Below are 19224 nucleotides of genomic sequence, written 5' to 3'. Positions count from 1 at the left end.
TGCCTTCTGCCTGGCATCGCCCCCATCTCCTTTGCCTGCCCCCCCCCCAAGGACTGCCGCAGGGGGCAGTGGGGACTACTGAGCGTTGCACTGCCTTCCATTTGGTGGCATTTGATGGTTCAGGCTACCTGCCCAGGCCCCGTCTCAGCCCAGGTGAGTCTTGTGTAGGCACCACCAGGCCTTTCAGCTGGCGCAGCGGGGTGGGGTGGGGGATAGGCAATTCAGAAGTCACTGGCCCCACCCTGTTTTAAAACCAGGTCCATAATGACATGCAGGTGGCATCACTGGGTTCTAGGGTCTTCACTTCAGGCCTCCCAGTGGTCCCAGGAGGAGGAATAACAAGAACTAATACTAATGAGCTAATAGTCATCATTGGGAACACGTGGCCTTTCCCATGTGCCAGAGAGTTTCTTTAGCACCAAGAGGGGCATCCGAATAAAAAAAGTCTTGTCCAACCTTAATTCACTCAGTCCTCTTCATGATCCTGTTAACTCAGGACAGGTACTATTATTTTCCTCATTTGACACCTGAGAACATGGAAGACTCAGAGACATGAAGTCCCTTGCCCGAGGTCACACAGGACCATTGAGTGAAGGGAGCCACACCTCCTCGGTTGGAACCGAAGCCCTTTCGCCTCAGAGTGAAGCAGGACTTCTAGAAGGACTCTGGCTCCAGGCTTTGAGATTCAGTTCGAAGTTCAGAATCACCGGTGAAGTTCAGTGCCGGGACCCACGATCCCGCCTCAGTGAGAAGCCACAAGTTCCCAGGAGTGCCGACTCTTACCATAACCCCTGGACTGTTCCGTATTTCTCCTTCCAAATGCTTCTTTTGTGCTATGCGCTTTATTGAGATGTAGCTTAAAGCTTCAAGAAAGTCATAGTTCTGCAGAGAGCGCAGAACCACATTAGAGGGGCTCATTAGCACTTAATTAGCCTTCATTCATCTAAGGCAAGGAACAGCCACCCATTAACAAACAAATTATTAAAGGAGAAACCCCACATCTTTGAAGGGGAGAGGTGCAGGCCCCACCCCCTTCCCCCGCTCCTCTCCCGTCACCAATGGGCTAGTGGCACCCTTGGTCCCTGGGGACTGCGCACCACTGGTGGCCGGGTGTCACTTTTCTCCCATGCATTGGTGTATCATCACTAGAGTAAAAAAAAAAAGGGGGGGGCGCGTCTTGAGGGCTTTTGAAAAAAAAAAGGAGGGGTGGTGACTACTCAGGACATTTTGTAAAGGGAAGAAAATGGTGAAGAAAAGGGTGCCCAGTGGGGGGTGGAGGGCCTGTGAATGCGGCCTTGTCTGGCGGGTCTTTCAGCCGAAACCTGGTGCTGGCACTCGGAGTTCAGTTCAAACTGTCACCTTTAGTTCTCGCGGGCTTTCCTGCCTTCGGCCCCGAACCTCAACAGATTGGGGCTTATTTACCTATTCACGCTCGCCGTGGAAGCTCATTAATAGGCTTATTAGCAACACCATTCACGGGAGGCCATGGGCACAAGGGGTTCGAGCCACTGGAAGAGGGACGAGAAAAAAAACTGTAAAGAGATTATTTTCTCATTCAGAAGCCTCGCTGGTGTGAAAGCCGCCCTAGACCCTCTGAGGTTACTTGAAGCCTAAATATGATGACAGAATTAGGTGTTTTTAAAAAAATTCCAAACATGCTTGTGCTTTTCTCCAAACGGAGGAGTTTGCTGTTGCAGGCCACACTCCCTCCCAAGGGGACACTCTGAAGGGGGGAAAGCATCTCGTGATGGATGGGTGTCTTTTCTTCCCGGTGAAGAATGAATTCTGTAGACTGCGCCTGGACGTTCAAGTCCATGTTCTTATTTGTCATTTTCAGGGGAAGGCTTCCTTGTTATTCAGGGGACACAAAGCTCTCGGTGGCCGGGCTTAGGGACGAGGGCTTCCTGATCCGGTAATTTATGTGAGAATGTGCTCACAGCACTTTCAATGGCTGATGGATATGCCGTCCCAGGATGGGAAAGGATCTGCCCGAGACACTCGAGTTTCCCATTGGTGGCGAATGGAAGGATGTGAGGGCCGGCCTCTGTTCCGGACAGGCGGGCGTTCACAGCTCTCTTTGTGACCGGGGGTCTGAGAACTTGTCAAGTATTTGTTCGTTCTCAACAACCAAGGTGGCAGTGGGTCTCGGAGGGTCCCCTGGCTGAGGGGTCCATTCACGAAAAGGTCTGGGACTGCCTCGGGTCAGAAGACTTGGCCAACGCATGCCCCCAATCATACGGACTGATACTTTTGCTTGAGAATCAGACCGTTGTCTGTGCTGTCAATTCTCCAACAACGCAAGTTCATGTCCATGTACTTAAAGTCTTTCAATGGATTTGACATTCCTGGCTTTTAAGTAATGTAGGTAAAACCTTTCCTGTGATGGCTCGTGAAGAGAAATGATTTTCCAATGATGTGGCACCTTGAAAAAATATGTTAGCCCCTGGCTGGTGTAGCTCAGTGGATTGAGTGTGGGCTGCGAACCAAAGTGTCGCAGGTTCGATTCCCAGTCAGGGCACATGCCTGGGTTGCAGGCCCCTGCCCCCAGCAACCGCACATGGATGTTTCTCTCTCTCTCTCTCTTTCTCCTTCCCTTCCCTCTCTAAAAATAAATAAATAAAATCTTAAAAAAGAAAGAAAAAATATGTTCATGAACGTTAGGACACGTGTGCTGCTGGTGACCCATGAACAACCGCATTTCCAAGGGTGGGAAGAGCCGAATTTCCAGGCCCATTTGGTTCTCTCCGTCCACCTGTCTGTAGGCCTCGAGAGCATTCTAAAGCACTTCTGGGTTTAATGACCTTTTCGGAGGGATACAAATGAAAGCTTTTTTTTTTTTTAAAAAAAATCTATACTGTTCTCAACCTAAGCATGACTGCTTAGGAGCTAGATGACAGAGGAGGGAGAGAAATTATATGAAAAAATAAATGATCCCGCAGACACAGTCAAGGAAACAGCGTACACAGAAATAGGAAATGTGACCAGTCACAGCCTGGAGTTCAGTGGAAGAATCTATCAATAAGATTCAGAGAGGGGAAGTGATTTGCTTGTCATTCAGCTGCGTGGAGTAGAACTGAGTCTTTAGACTCTTTAGGATTTCTTTTTATTAGTCCAGATATATATTACTAAACAACACACTTTGAGTGGCAGGTTTTTACTTTTTCTGAGAGAGTCATATGCAAAGTCAGGCTCTGCCAGTAACCAGCTACGTGGCCCTGGACAAAATGCGTACCATCTCCCGTCCTCAGCTTCCTCATCGGAAGCTGAAACTATTACTCTGAGGGGTAGTTGTGCTGGTTAAAAAGAATATTCTATTCAGCATGACCTACCCAGAGGAGGGCCTCCATAAATACTCGTTTCTTCTCTCATTGCTATTGTTTTGAAGGGCAGAATAGTGAATGTCCTGCAAACATTTCCAAGTTGCTTCCTCTCCTCTCCAAGTTTCAGTTGCATTAAATTTCTCCCTCCAATTTCGTGTCGAGGTATTTTACAGTCTCTTTAGGGTTAGGGCACGCATTCTGTCATTTGTCTTCTGACTTGAAACTAAGCAACGTAACGCAATCGCCGGCAAACCGTTGGTCAGTGTAACTGCCGAGGAACGGGAAGGGACCGGGCCTGAATCACGGAGGATGCTGCCGCATCTCTCGTCCCGGATCGTGGCCCGATCGTGGCCCGGCCCCTAGTCTTCCGCGCTGCCGTCTCGGGCGGCTCTCGGGCCTCCGGAGCCGCGCAAATCGGGGCGGCGGGGCGCGCGGCGCTGATTGGCAGAGCGGGCGCCGCGGTCCAGGAAACGTCTCGAGTTTCAGCGGGGGCGTGACCCGCCGGGAGGGGGCGGCGGCGGCTGCAGCGGCGCGGGCGAGGCGGCGGCGGAGAGCGCGGCGGAGAGCCCAGCGAGCGGGCGGGCTGCGGGTGCGGAGCGGGCGAGCGGGCGAGCGGGCGAGCGAGCGCGGCCGCCACAAAGCTGGGGCGCCGCGAGGTCTGCGCGCGGCATAGCTGGCCCGGCGCGGCGACTTCTATCCAGGCTGGCGGGGCCCGGGCGCCCCGAGGCCGCAGCTTTCCTGCGCGTTCTGAGCGTTCGCAAGTTGCGAGCAAAGTTTGGTGGAGGAAAAGCCAAGCCTGAGTCCTTTCTTCCTGTCGCTCCCCAAATCCGTGGGCAGCCCGCGGGCGTCATGCCCGCGCTCCTCCGCAGCCTGGGGCTCTCGTGAAGCCTCGGAGTCTTGGCGCCGGCGAGGACCCCAGAACCACTTTTTCCTTTTTGGAGTTTCCCCAGAGCTTGTCGCTGGCTCCATCCTGATCCACGCCGGGCGCAGGGGCAGAACCGATCGCCGAGGAGCGTTGCCATTCAAGGTAATCGCCGTGTCGGGTGCCTTGGGGATTCTCGCCAGAGGGGAGAGCGGGCGCCGTGGGCGCCCGGGACGCGGGGTGCACCGTCTCCCGAGCCAAAGGCTCGGGGGACTGGCACTGGAAGCTGCTCCCTGTCCCTCCCTCTGTGGCTGCATGGGTGATGGCGGAGCTGGGTGCGTGCTGGCGGCCGGGGTTTGGGAAGTTCTACCTCTACCACCCCCATCCAGATGCTGACATCTGCCCCTGCCGTTGGCTCCCCCCTCCCTGTCAAACTCCCGCGGGCTCAGCCCCACCGGCCGGGCGCGGTCCTCCGACCCCAGAGCCCGCGGACGAGCGGCAGGGCTGCCTCGCTGGTGGCACAGCCCCGCAGATCTGGGGCTCAGAAGGGCATCTTTGGGGTCCCTTATTCCAGAGCCCGGGGAACGCCCACCCTGTCCCGTCTAGGCCCCGGCGGGAAACCTTTCCCCTGGAGGGAATCGCTGGAGTTGGGCGGGCAACATCGCCGTAGGGTGCGCGATGCTATCAGGGCGGCACCTTTGCGAGCCGGAGCTGCTTCGGTTCTACGACTTCAGTGCCCGGCGCCCCGCGTCCGCAGCGCGCCTGGGGCTAGGGGGCGAACTGGACCGACTTTTTCGAGTTCGCTGCTTGCTGCCGCTCAGAGATGTCGAAAGCGCAGGCGAGTTCTAACTTGCGCGCTCATTCTTTCAGCGACCGGGCTGCGCTGGGGAATCCGCCGAGGGCCCCGCGAGACGCTGGCAGCGACTCTCCCGGCCCGAGGGCTGGATGCAGGGGTCCGGCCCGGGGGCCACGGGGCTACGCGGTCCCCTCGCAGCCCGCTCCCTCGCAAACTCTTCTCCCGGCCTTCCTTCTCGCTCGATTCAATAAAACCTGCCCTTAAAGGCAAACCTGCTTTCACACTCGGGGCACCCATTATGTGTTTGGTGTGCAACGCTATCAACATTTAAAACCCTATTGTCCCCTTGGTCCCAAATCCCTGTAAATCTTCCTCTGGCCTCGACTCATTTTCATCTGAAAAGCCTGTTTAGTTTGAATAGAAAAGCAATCAGGCGCCCCTCTCCCTTTCCCTGGAATGTCAATTAAAATGCAGATTTCTTTGAGCTCTTTAGCGCCCAGAGAAGGGGGGAAAAACAGGATATTCCAGGCAAACAAATGAAAGAAATGCTACAATGAAGCCGAGTTGGTGGTGGTGAGAGCTGCCGCCAGTTCGCACGGGCTTGCCCGCATTCGCAGAGCGCTGAGGGCTGTTCTGGGTCCGCCTGTATTTTATATGTGTGTTTCTTGAGATTTCAGTCTGTTGAGGAAACTCCACCCCCCCCCATTAGACCCCTTGATTGCTCCCTCTCCCGTTCAGCCCTGGGGAGCAGGGCAGTGCCAGGGCGGCTTTGAGCCTGGAGATAGATCTGCACCCTGGGTGGGGACCTGGCGCCCCCCCCCCCATCCCCGACCCCATAGCACTGCTGACTTTCCTGCTGTGAAATCTCCCAAGAACAAAGCGCAGGAGAACGCCGCATGGGCAAGCCCTCCGGCGGACTGACATACCTGCTTAGAGGTGGAAGCTAGTGAAGGCGGGCACTGTGTTTTCTTACCTTTTTGGAGTTGGGGGGGCGGGACTTTGGGAATGTTCTGGTAAATTGAGGAGCCTCGGATAGCCCCAGCATGGGGACCACTCCCCACTCAGGTTCTCTCGATTGCCACTTTGCCTGTCTCCCGGGGCAGGCTTGTGCCGAGGGTATCGTGGACCAGGGGAGCGGGTGGTCGTGAAGAGCCATCCATCACTGGGAGGATGACAACTCCTCCCACGGCCGGGCTGAGAAGAGAGTTCCCTTTCAAGGGGAAAAATAAACACGCTGGGGCTTTCACTGAGGCTCAGACTCCAGGAAGGATTATGGTATTGAAGGCAGGAAGCCGGGATTGTGGCCGCCAGCGGCATGCTGGGCCTGTGTTCCCAACACCGAGCCCCGGGATCTAATTATCCCATCTAGGAGGTCCTTCCGTGCTTTCGTCCACTCCAGCGAGGGGTCGTGCGGACCTGCTGCCTCAGGCCTCCGCCTTCCGGAGGTTTGGAGAGGGGGCCGCCGTGGGGCCTGGGCCTGGAGGTGGCTGTGATTCCAGTCTCTGGTGCAGTCGGATGGGATGAATGAATGGCTTGAGGTGTGGAGCCCAGGCCGCTGTCCACCTTGCCCTGCGGAGAGCAGAGAAGGCTCCTCTGGGGCCGGGGCGGGTGGGTCAGGGCTGGGGCAGCTGCCTGGGCTGAAATCTGCTAGGAGTTAAGGTTGCGGGTGAAGTTGTCAGAGGCAGAAAATTCCCATGCATTCTGGAAATGCTTGGTAAATCAGTGAGAATGTTTGTGTACTTACCTCCCACGTGTATGTGGAAATAGATGCGGAATTATCTTCTGAGGCTTTTCGCTTTAAGAGGAAAGAAAAGTTGGGAGGAGGAAAAAAAAAACAACCCTTGCAGCTATCTGAAAACACAGGGCGTGTATACACAGATGCACACACACACACACACACACACACACACACACTCTTTTGCTGGGAAGCACACCATTTCACGTGTGCTGTCTTTGAAGCAGAGGTTTTTTCTCCCTGGAGATGGTGCGGCACCCTCTTTCTCCCCACGCATTTTAGCCTCTAGTTGTGGCTAAAAGCAGCCGTTTCTCTTACGAAGCTTTGGGGGGGTGCAGGCAGTGTCGACATCCCCTGTCATAATTCGAAACATCAAGCTGGCATGCAAAAAGCATGGGTTGAGGAGGTTTTTATAGGAAAGGTCTCATCCCCCTCCCATCCCCCGTCTTAGAAAATGTGGTTCATTCATAGCGTTCACAGAACCTGATTGTTTTAATCAAATTCGCTCAAGTCTGTGTGTTTCAGCTCAACCCTTAGTAATTGATACTGAACAAATGCAAAAGTTCTTTGAATATGTTAAGCTTGGAAAATTCTCTTTGCCTTGGGATTGCACGGGTGAACAGAAGGCTGGGGCGTGGAGCGCCCCCTTGTAAAATTTCCACTCTGAGATTTTAGCCAATGGGTCAGCACAGTGCAAGTCTCTGGCCCAATCGCACACTACGCCAGCCATTGGCATGGCATCGTCACGGATAACTCCCCGCATTGTTTACCAGAGTTCGCCGGGGCTCCGTTTTTAACCCCCTCTGTGTAGGTTGAAGACCCCTGGGCCCGGGCTGCCCTCGGCCACCGTGGAGGGGGGTCTGGGGCTTCACGTCTCTCTGTAGATCAGCTTCTTCCAATGCACCGCGGTTCCGTGCGTACCCCGTAAGTGGCCGCGTGGTGCAAGACTGCAGACTGTTTCCGCACTTGAAAATGAATCCTGACAAGTGTAAACTGGTGGGAATTTCTGGTAGCTTTCCTGGGATTCTTTACATTTTCCGGTCCTCCTTTCTTTCCGTACTGCAGTGCAGCTGGAGCGCCCCGCTCAGCTCCAGCCCCGCAGAAATAATTCTGGAAGCTGCCTCCCCGCCCTGCGGTTCAGCCTTCCAAAGCCCACGTGGCCGCCCAGGGGACGTGAACGAGGCTGGTGATGCCAACCCGAGCCCCGTTAACTCGCTTTTCTCGTTGCCCTTGAAATGAAGGTCACGCGCTTCTGCTCTCGGAGGGCGGCGAAGGCGACGTGGGGTAGGACAGAGCACCCTCTGCCTTAACTGAAGTGGCCGCACGGGTCTGTGGCCTGCGTCCTCTGTCCTGTAGCTACGCTTCCTGCCTCAGTTCCTAAACAGTATGCTCTTACCAAGACCAGCCTCACTCGTTTCGTGGACCTGTGTGGTGGAAAAAACGCCTGGGACTCGGAGGCGAGGAAGGCAGGCACTCGCAGATAACGGAGAAGCCGGTTCGAGCCCCCTTGGGTTTGATGAGCGGGCGTTGGGGAGGACCGCACTGACTCGCCGCGTCTCTTTCCTCTAGAGGCTGCAGCAGAAGCCGCGGCAGGACCATCGGCGGCAGCGGCGGCAGCACCGTGGTCCCTGAGCCCACCGCAGGCTGAAGGCGTTGCTGGCGGTCCATGCGCGCAGGGGAAGTGTGCAGATGGGATTAACGTCCACATGGAGATATGGAAGAGGACGGGGCATCGGCACCGTAACCATGGTCAGCTGGGGCCGCTGCGTCTGCCTGGTTGTGGTCACCATGGCAACGTTGTCCCTGGCCCGGCCCTCCAGTTTAGTTAAGGATACCACGTTAGAGCCGGAAGGTAAGTTATTTAATGTCACTCTGCAAGTACCGTGTTGGTTTTGGGATTTGTCTGGGGAAGTGGCACTTAGGTCCGGGCCTGGTTTAGAACCAGCTGCCCTTGCGTCGGAGAGGCGTCTTCTCGGAGCGAGGGAGAGGGGTCGCTCCTCCTGCCCCAAGTCAGGAGTTAGGAGAGAAGGTTCTGGATGCCAGACTGCAGGCAAGAGTGTTGGGTTTGGTGCTTTCTCGGGGTGCGTGTTTCTCTGTGCTGGGAGGGGGAGGCCGGCCGTTCGCCTTCCTCCAGCGCCCAGGCGAGCTGTGGAAGGAAGGGCACGTGTGTGATCAGGGCCAGCTGGAGCTCCCTGCGGTGGTCGAGAGGCCTTCCCGCAGAGAGAGTCTCGCTTACGCTGTGAAGAATTGCCATTTCCCGACCCAAGGAGCCACTGAGGGAAATTGCCAACAGCTGAAATGCTGACGTTTTCGTTTCATTGTCTATGGACAAAAACAAGCTTTTGAAGTTCAGCCCAGAGATCCTTGACATGTTAGATTTTTTTTTTTTTGAGAGGGGCCTTGTGATTCACCACACTTAAGCAATACGTCATAGAGCAGCGAAGTCTATTTTAGGTAAATGTGAGAGCGAGCATGCCTGGGTGTCTCCCACACCTGCGAGAACTCCCGGCTCCAGCAGGGCACGCGCTGGGTGGGTCGGCGTTGGGAGTTTAATTTGCAGGGCCTCAGGGCAGGCTGTGAGCACAGTTGGGGCCGAGTCACTCAACTGGGCAGACCGGACCCTCTTTCCCAGGTCCTTGCGTGCCGCCGGCAGCCGAGCCCCTACTCGGCGCAGCGTGGAAATCTGTCATCAGCAGAGAATATTGGTGGCCGCGTTATTTTTTGAGTGGTAATCCGAGAATAAAGCGGCAGATCTCAGCACTCATCGCCGCTTAATGAACCTGAGTGCCGAGAGCCCACCTGGTGCCTGCCTGGTTCCGGGCGCCCGCCGGGGTCCCGGGGGGTCGGGGGTCAGCTCAGCTGCTCTGGGAACGCACCCCGGGAGGAGGCTGCAAGAGGACAGGAGAAGCCCGTCCAGGACGGGATGGGAAGGAGGGTCCCGAGGGAGCCCCGCCCCCACCACGCGAGCCCCATCGTGAGAGGACAGGACAGGTCTTCTCCCAACCCGGAGGCACTTCGCTGCCCAGAGTGGTCAGGTGATCTCGAGGGAGACCGGCGCCCTTCTTCCAACACAGGTGGGGAGGCTTTGAACAAACAGGTGTGGTGACCTCGCAGTGGCTTCCCCGTCTCCAGGAAGTGGATCTGGTGAGAGTCGGCGTCCCAGGCTCTGTGGCGACACCGGCGGGACTCCCTCCTCGCGACGTTTGCTGGGACACAGGCGCAACTGCGATCCGCCACGGTGATGCATTTTCAAAGGGCTTAAGAGGTGCCTGGTGTCCGAACGCCGTGCCTGCACTTCTTTAGTTTCGCTAACAATTAAAGTGGATGTTTCCCTAATTGCTGGCGTTCCCCTGAGCGCGTCTCGGTGCACAAGGAGGCCGCTGAGCCGGGGTTTCCAGCGGTGCGGGCCCAGCTACGGCCCGGGTTGGGAAAGAACTGTCATTTCTCATTTAGACTTTCAGGGCAGCATTATGGGGAGCTGGTTTCAGCGTAAAGTGTAAAATGGTCCTGAAGGACTGCTTTTATCGTCTTTAATTATTGAAGAAAGTTTAAAGTGTGTGTGTGTGTGCATGCAGGGAGGAGGAGGTGAGGGTGGGCGGGGAGAGACGGTGGGCAGGGACGGTTCTTTGTGCAGAAATTGTGTCCAGCAGTGTGTGGTTGACAGCTGGTCCCCCCCCACCTGGGACCTGAGGATGCCTCTGGGGCTGGGGAAAGGCCCACGAATCCCCTACAATTGTAGGTCATGTTTTCCGATGTCCCTCTGTGCGTTTTTCTGGGTTCCTAGTTTCTATGACGTTTGCATCGGGGTTGTGAGGGGTTAAAAAAAAAAAGGAAAAAGGTTCCGTGGAAGGTATAAAACCTGCGAAGAGGAGGCTTTGGAAACGCATACAAACTCCTGGACCTCCGTCTCTCTCTCTCTGTTACCTGAGGGTTTGATCAGATGATCTTTAGGGTCTGTTTATTGATGTCACATGAGTATTAGTATCCTCAGAAGCCTTCTGACCGCCTTCCTCCAAAGGTTGCCGGAGCAGAAAGAGCGGTCGGCCCAGGGCCCAGGGCCCAGGGCCCAGGGTGGGGCATCCAGTAAGCCCTCGGGACACATTTTTGTCCTTTTCCCCGGCGAGCTCCCTGTCAGTGGCCACGAGGCGAGTTGCTGCATGGTGGAGGGGCCCTCCCTGTGTCCAGGCAGCTGTGTTCGCTTCCTCCACGGTCTGCCCTGGGCCGGTCTGCTAGCCCAATACTGGCAACGGCCCACAGGAGCCCCGAGACGAGTTCTTCCATCCCGGGAGTTGTGCTTTGGTGTCAGAGGTGGTTAGGAAGGAAATCAGTTTTGATGAGTAAAGAGTTAGTAACAACTGGAAGCAGGAGGCCTGAGGTGCTTCCAGTTTAGGCCGTGGTCACGCTGAGTCTGGGGGATGGGGGTGGGGGGAGGGACGGGGTGGGGGGAGACACTGACCCCCCCCCCATCCATTTACGCCCTCCTTGATACTGTAACTGTAGCCTTGGTCAACAACAAGCTCAGCCTTGACCTTGCATTGCACAAGGCCTTATCTTGGAAGACTCTGTGGTTTGGAAGCTAGGGTTAGATAATGCCGATTGGGCTCGGACGCCAGAGAAAAATGTGTCCAAAGAAGAAGGTGACTTAAGTCCCAGGAAGGAGCCTGAGCCCTACCCTAGCGGACCCTCTTCTAGTCAGCTCGGCTTTGTGCTTGTATCGTGTGTCATCATATCATACCACGTATCATATCATATCACCTATCATCATATCATGCGTCACATGTCATCATGTCATGTTGAGTATCATCATATCATGTCATCTGTCTTCTGGACACTTTCTAAAATGGTAACAGTAGGGTTGGTTCTACTCAGCTGTCTGAAGAAAACAGTCCCTAGGAGATTTTAACTGTTAATATTCCAAATAAAAAATGGATATTTTCAATCGGTCATTCATCGTAGGGGACCAGCTGGAGGGCGAAAACTCAGTTATTGAGGCAATGGAGGATAGTCCTCAATGCCAAGTCCTGTTCCCATTGATTAATAGCCTAGTTATTTAAAGGACAGTCGAGCCTGATTGCCCCGGGGAGGAGGCAACTCTTACTTTCCCCGTTCTTCCTGACTTTGTCACCTACTGGGGTTAATTAAGTCATTGTTGACGTTAATGACATCTTTGTTTACACCAGCCCAGTAGGAGCCAAAATAAAAGGGCTTTTCCAGCCCCAAACCCTTAATTGCTTTCCCACCCTTCACAAAGTGTGATTCTGAAAAGCAACGACCTGGGAAGAAAGTAGTTTGCTTGTTGTTGTTGTTGTTGTTGTTGTTTTAACCAGTTTTTTGGGGCAGCCTTCTAGGAGGGGATGCTGTCCCGGACCAACCTGAGCTGGTCCAAAGTTTACCAGCCGAGGGGTTGAGTGAGGGGTCCGCACGGAGTCCCCCCCCCAACAAGTCAGATTATTCCAGTATGGTTTATGCCCTTTGTAAGAGTATTGTAAATGCCATAACATCAGCCATACGCATTTAATTGCAAGTTAAAAGAAAAGAAGAAAGAATATATCCGCATACCAAGAGTGAGTGATTTAAAATAATCTTCTGTTTTGTATTATCTGCGTCTTTGTTCCTCAGTGCGAGTGTTAATGTTCAAGAGCTGACTGTAACTGGATAGTTAGCTTAGGGACAAGGGCTTATTCTTGGTCAATTAAACCAAACGCAGGCTTACGCAGTTAAACACACAATGAGGTACACATTCCTTATTAGTATATAAAGTATTTCACAATTCATAGACAAAGAGCTGTGTTTAATATTACTTCTAGAGCAAAAATTTGGCAAGCCCAGGGAACCGGTATGTGTGTATACTTTCTGTCCTGGCTCCCTCCGACCGAATTAGGTGTGTTCCGTCTGTTTGTTTTTAACCCCTTCAAACACCGAGCGCCTCCTCTGCGACCAGTGCCCCCCCCCCCACCCCGCACACCATCCAATCAGAGATATTTTCAATACTAGACTCAACGAGTAATTACACGGTCGTGAAATAACCGAGGTGGTGTCGAAACAAGACACGTTTTCTTTCATGTTCACATTCTCCATAAAATGTATCTAGCAGCCCCTCCAGTTTGCAGTCTGGTGCGGTGTTTACTTACCCCCGGAGGGGGCAATTGTTAAAGGGCCACCACCCCCTCTTATCAGAGTGTAGCCTTTAAAGGAAAGGGCGGGAGATCGGCCGTGGGGTGCCCGTGTGTCCGACGAAGTAGGAAACGTCCGTACCACGTGGCACCATCCTGGTTGGATTCCCAGCGAGGGGACTCACCTTGGTAGGCAGTGAAGCGATCGTGTTTTTGAGAATGCGTTAGACTGTCCCTCGGGCGGCTGCGACCCGGTGGGCTCTGTGTGGCTGGGCACAAATGCCCGTGGTCTTTTGTTATTACCCTGTGCTCCTCGGAGGATGACTCTGGCCTTAGGTTTTGCATTGCTTTTATACTTTCGCTGTGTCCAGGTGGGATGCACGGATAGACGGCTCTGCTTTCCCAGCTCTCCTGGCAGGGAAAGGCTTGACGTTGCTAACCCCGCCTGTCACACCCGAGCCCCGCCTCCTCCTCCCTGTCTCGCCTTCTCAGCGTAGTTCCTTTTAACTGGCAGGGACTTGTTGAAGCCTATATAGTGCTGAGCGTCAGGCCTGACGTATAAAGGGCTGGAAGTTTGGCCTTAGCCGAGAACGTGGGTTTCTGATCATTATATCCAAGATGAGCAAACCCCTAAGGACTCAGCTTTGACCCGAACAGGAGCTCTTGAACTGGAGTTTTTAAAGCTATGTATAACGCGTGTTCCGTTTGGGGGAGAACGTTTTATCTTCACGGGAAGCCTCAAGGCTTGCTGGCAGCCTCAGAGTCCCCACGGACTGGCCACGTCCTCCTGCTTCCCCGGGCGAACGCGGAGTGACCCAGCCAGGTGTAGCTCTGGCCTCGGCGGGTGAGGGAATGTGAGGAAGGGGTAGGGAAGGGGCCAGAGGTCAGGTTCTTGAAAGAAGTTTGTTCGGGCGAGCTGCTGGGCTCTTCTCGATGACGGGCCAGCATGTCCTGGACGTGCCTCCGTCCGAAATTGACAAAGGCCACTTTTCTAGGGCATGATGGGAAATCTAACACGGTAGGCACACCAGTGGTGTGTGTGGTTTTCAGGCTTCCGCTGCACGCCCCCCCCCCCCATGTTAACTTCAGGATTTTGCCCTTTCTGTATTCATGCAAAGGGATATTTAATCCTTGGGACAGACCCTCAAAGAGCGCCTGTCCAGTGAAATAGGCACGCTTGCAGGTTTCCGGTAATTTCGCTGCGGGGAAGCTTGCCCCACGATGGATGGCGTTTTCCCATGGTGTGTGTGGCCACGCCCCCTTCCGGACTTCCGCCACTTCCTGGGAATTGAATATTAAAAACCTCGGATCGGGTTGGACGTGACTGCGTCAGGGAGCCGAGCTGCGGCACGCTCTTTCCTCGAACCCCTGGTCCAGCCGGAGAATGGCGAGTCCCAAGTCACGACCGAATGCAGTGCACACATATGTAGGGTTTCGGGTTATGGTGAGCGTGTTTTATGAGGGGGTCAAAAGATAGGTCACAAGGAAAATGCTGACAGATTCAGGAATGGCGACAATGGATGTATTTATTGGTATGATTTATACAGCACCTTGCCTTGGAAGAGAGAACTGGAATGTATATCCTAATGTTATAAATGTTTCAAATTCAAAATTACTCAACTCTTTAAAAGACCAAGAATCCCTTATAAAATGAACCTAAATGCTGCATCCGAAGTTTTAAAAAAATATATAAACGAATACAGTCATTTTGAAAGGCATGCGACGTGCTTTTTGGGCTCAGGAGCTCACAGAAGGAACTTGGCCTTGGGAGCCGGGCCAGTTGCGTTTGCGCCTCTCCACTCTCTCCTGGTGCTGTGTGACCTGGGACAAGTTAGACAACCTCTCTGAGCCTCCCTTTCTTTACAAGACACGGGCTGATACTGCACCTGTCTTGAAGGGGGGAATGTAATGGTTAGATGCAAATGGCATGTAACCCCCCCCCCCCGTGGTGGGTGCTCAGTGAATGATAGTTTCCGCTCTCCCCTACCCCCCTTCCTTATCAAGGTAGAAACCTGGTACAGGAATTAAAGCCGACCTTTGAAAGGTGTTTGCCCTCCAGTACGAAAAGATAAATCTACAGTTGCATTAATTAAAGTAAAGAGAAGCTCTAGGCCTTGGATTTGTTCAACTCTTATTGTCTTCTTGGGCGTTTGCAATCTGCCAGGATTCAGAAGTGTGGTCACCTTGCTGCTTGCAGTCCGCACGGTTCAGGGTTGACATTCATCCCCCCCCCCCCCCCCATCGCCAGCCCTGTGAAGAAAGTCTGTGGCAGCTATACAGCTGTACAACAGTAACAGGACACATCCTCCTCCTCGAGGAGCAGGGGGTTTTGGCAGGGAAGAGTTTTCTGTTTGAGGCTTCCCACGGGTTCCCACGGGCTCTCCTGAGGCCCTGGGAGTGTCGGGGGTGAGGTGGGTGCAGCAGCGTCCTCTGCTTTGGTGGTGGTCAGTGAGGGGTGCCCCACGGCCTGCGGCGGCCGTCCCCGCTGTTTCCTCCCGGGCTGACGTCCCGGGGTCAGCCTGCTGGCCTGGTCCCTGTGCCCAGAGAACTGGGCTCCCGGTCTGCACGGAAGGAAGGTCAAGGGAATTGTTCCAGGACCCACAGTGCTTGGGCGGGGGTGGGGGCTATGCAATCATTCAGATACCGTGCCCCTGTGGGGATTTCTTGGGAGGACGGAGCTGATGGCAACGGCAACTCTCTTTACTGTTTATAACCGTTAGTTTGCTGTGTATCATGTGCATTTTTTTGCCCAAGTTTTTGAGGGAAAAATGAGGATACGCATTATACATGGGCACAGTAACGGGCATAATAACCCCGTGGATAATGCGCACGAAAGCCGTGGGTGCGCCTCATACGCGGCACACACGGTAAGTGTGTTCCACGTGTCAGATGCTGTGCTGGGTACCTCGCCATGCACCATCTCTAGCTTGAACATTCCAGCCGGCCCCAGGGATTCCTAGCCCCATTTTGTGGACGAGGTCACTGAGGCTCTTGGGGATGATGTGGTTCCTTCAGGACCCCATGGTTAGCAAGGGTGGGCCCAGGCCTTCAGGTGAATTTATTGGTGCAACGAAAATTTCCCGTTTGACTCCTCCTCTCTCCTGAGCTGGAGGGTCTCTTGTGGCCCTCTTTCCTAAACCTGTCATGCCCGTGCCCCCTTCCCCCAGCAGAGCCACCCTGTTCCCCTAAAGATGTTTGAAGAAACATCACAGGCAATAGAAGCGTTCCAGTTATCACCACTCTGTGGTTCGTCTGGAATGGGCTGCAGCGGTGGGTGTGCCGCTGACTGGTTAGAAGCCAGCCCTCTCTGCTGCCCAGGAGACGGGAGGCAGCCTGCTCTGAGGCCCCGGTGGTGGTGACCCAGGCTCAGCCGCATGGCAGGGGTTCAGGACAGGAGGGGCTGGCCACAGGCCTCTGGATGTTGGCTCGTAAGCCACCTCTGCGGAACACAGGCGGGTCACCCCCACTTTTTCCTGTCCCGACTGCTTCTGGCGGTTTGCCATGGGTCCTACTAAAGTTCAGCCTTTTTGATTGTCCCTTTGACTCCGTGTCAAGTTTTTCCCTCGGCGTTTCTGGTTTGCGGTTGGGCCCACGCCCGCCTGCACACACTCGTGAGCCTGGAGCCACGGGGATGACAAGTGCGCACCTGGCCTTTCTGGTGTCGGGGACGGGGCAAGGAAGAGAAGGGAAGGAAAATTCCAAGCATGAGAGAGCAGAAGGGGCAACAACACCCACACTTCCTCCAGCCTCAGCCAGGAACGGCGTCCCCGGGGGGAGAAGGGGCTGGGGAGAAGAGCCCATTTTTCATGCAAACAAAGTTCAGTGTGGTAGTTTTAAGAAAAGCGAAACGCCGAGTGGTTCTAGTTGGGTGCAGAGGGGGAGGGAGCCGGTTGGGTCCCTGCACTTTGCCCTGGGTCACGGGCACGGTGAGCGGCCCCGGGTCACTGGCACGGTGAGTGAAGACACCCAGGGGTCACCAGCGTTGCGGGCCACTGTAGAATGTTTGGCTGGAAGAGACAGGGCAGCTTTCCCTCCTGACCTCGCGGTCCTGGTGCAGCGACAGCTTCCGGAGTTGGGCAGGGAACACGGGGTCTTCGGGTACAGCATGCCGTTCGGGCCGCAGGACAACAACAACTCCTGTGGCTTCTTCGAGCGTGTTCCCCCAGGCGAGGTTTTCGAGACCCTCCTTGGGGCCAGTCCTGTGGGGGTAGAGCGGTGAGCCAAGAACGGTCTCAGTCCTCTTGAGTGGGGGACACAGGCATTTGTCACGTAGCTGCAGGCAGGAGGGCCAGTCCCAGTCCCAGGCGAAGGTGCTGCGAAGGAAGAACGTGGCGGGTCTCACAGGGGCTCGGGGAAGCCCCAAGGGGCCAGAGTGCTGGAGAGGAGCGAGGGGCATCAGAGGAGCCTGAAGAAGTAGGCCAGGCTTGGGTGGGCGGGGCATCTGTGCCACATTAGAAATTTTTATGGGCGCTCCCAGGGGGCTGGTCTTCAAGGAGGTGGGTGCCTGCCTTAATACTTCAGCAAACTCACCGCGCTGCCTCGGCCCTAGTCAGCACCAGCCAGGTGATGTAGGCTGCCCCGTGCCCCGTCTGGGAGATGGCACTGCCGTCTGCTGTCAACGTGTTACTAGAGGTGCCCGCCCTTACGAGCGTGCCAGCGGAGCAGGTGGTCCCGGGAAGCCCGCACTTGCAGTGTCCTGTCAGCCTGCTCCTCCATCGTCTCTTTCCCGGGGCAGCAGTTTCTTGCCAGGCCAGGGAGGTGACCTGAGGGCGGGGAGGCCAGGGGACCCAGGTGGACCTGGGCTGGGCAGTGATGCAGCTTGCCTCTTGGAGGCCTCTCCTGGGGACCCTCTTCTCGATGGACGGTGCTTCCAGTCTACGGGAAGCCAACCCAGGTGCTTGGGAGGCGGGAGGACCCTCCCAGGTCAGGTGCCCCCCAGGCTGGTTTTGGAAGGGACCCCACTGAGAGCCAGGGGCTCTTCCAAGTTTGTTTTGTTTCTCGGTGCTTTTACCTCTTTGGAGCTTTTACCTCTTTGCGAAGAAAAGGGGGCCTAGGGCAGGGAGAAAGGTTAGTCCGGGTGGCGCCTATCTTAATTTGAAACTTCCTGAATTAACGTGGTTTCAGTCCTCTGGCTCAGGATCCCCTGGGGGGGGGGGAATTTTCCTTTTCTCTGCAAATCGCCAGGAGAACAAGCGATCCCTGTGGCTCCGACCTGCCTCTCTGGGCCCTTTGGGGCAGAGCCAGCTGTGGAGGCGCCCCCTCTGCCTGCCCTCCACGGGGGGAGACCTCTCTGAGAGGTCATTCTGGCAGCTTGCTAAAGACCCCTCGGGCCATGCGTCTGCGCCGCCGCCGTGAGCCCCAGCACGTGGCCAGGCCCAAACTCGCCTTTGCCTGAGCTGCCAGATCAAACCCATTCAAATGAGGAGGGCCATCTGTTTCTCAGCATCCAGCTGCTGTCCCTTCATTTGCAAATGGCTGGGATGCGGCTGGGGGGAACCTGTCGGGGCACATCTGCCAGCTCTGAGTGAGTGTCGGCACTGGGTCCCACTGGGTCCCGCGGAGAGAAGAAAGGCCAAGCCCCTGAAGTCAAGGCGCAGAACAATGTGCCCCGAGCCGCCCCCCCCCCCCCGCCCCCACTGAAAAAGCAGGAGGCAGTCTTGCCCTCTTGGCATAACTCTAGCCCCACCCCTTCCCTTTTCCTTTGTCCCTGGGGCTACTTTAAAAGTATTCGTTGCTTCAGAAAATTCTTAACTGAGGAGGGGCCGTTCCTTGGGTGGGGGAAAACATTAAATAGGATTTGGATGTCAGTCTGACCCTTGAGGGGGTTACAGGGCAAATGTATCCACCGAGTACACACATCCCTGATGGACTGCTGATTTATTAACTTTGGAGAGAGGAGGAGGAAGGGGAGAGAGAGACCGATGGATATTGATTTCTTGTTCTGCTTGTTTATGCACTCACTGGTTGATTCCCGAGTGTGCCCTCGCGGGAGACTGAACCTGCACCCTTGGTGTATTGAGGTGACGCTCCAGCCCGCTGAGCAGCTGGCCGGGGCTGACTACTTGTGTCGGTACTGGGCAGGCGAGCTGTGCACAGCAGCGGCTTCTAGGAGCCGCAGGTGACACTTAGTGTGGAAAAGTCCCTGGAAACTTGCTTCTGGAATGTGGTCAGAGTGCTGGTTTGGGGCACGCTCCCCGGACAGCAGGCTGAGCACCCCACGCGCTGGAACCCAGGTCCTGGAGCGTGTGGGCTGTGAGAGGCCCCTTGGCCACCCGCCCTCTGGGGTTCGGGGTTCAGGGTTATTCCCTGCTTGCCGTGGGGCTGTGAGAAGTCAGCCCTGAGCCCTGCTGGGATCCTGTTCTCAGGGGACTGCTGTGGGGGGGAACGTGCCCCCCACA

The 19224-nt window shown here is 55.3% G+C and overlaps 1 protein-coding gene across 12 annotated transcripts in view; it reads left to right on the top strand.

Annotated features, from left to right (window-relative positions):
* Positions 1–3842: 3842 nt before the first annotated feature.
* Positions 3843–19224, top strand: part of FGFR2 (fibroblast growth factor receptor 2) — a 99921-nt gene continuing 84539 nt past the window's right edge. For all 12 annotated transcript variants that reach the window (XM_045853828.1, XM_045853827.1, XM_045853826.1 and 9 more), the window contains exons 1-2: positions 3843–4347; positions 8283–8565. In XM_045853828.1, the coding sequence (XP_045709784.1) occupies positions 8403–8565 (163 nt within the window). In that variant the 5' untranslated portion in view covers positions 3843–4347; positions 8283–8402. The remainder of the gene's footprint in view (positions 4348–8282; positions 8566–19224) is intronic.

This window comes from Phyllostomus hastatus, unplaced genomic scaffold (assembly GCF_019186645.2).
Source record: "Phyllostomus hastatus isolate PE091 unplaced genomic scaffold, TTU_PhHast_1.1 phas_scaffold_1066, whole genome shotgun sequence".
Taxonomy (NCBI): domain Eukaryota; kingdom Metazoa; phylum Chordata; class Mammalia; order Chiroptera; family Phyllostomidae; genus Phyllostomus; species Phyllostomus hastatus.
This window is presented reverse-complemented; position numbering and strand designations above follow the sequence as displayed.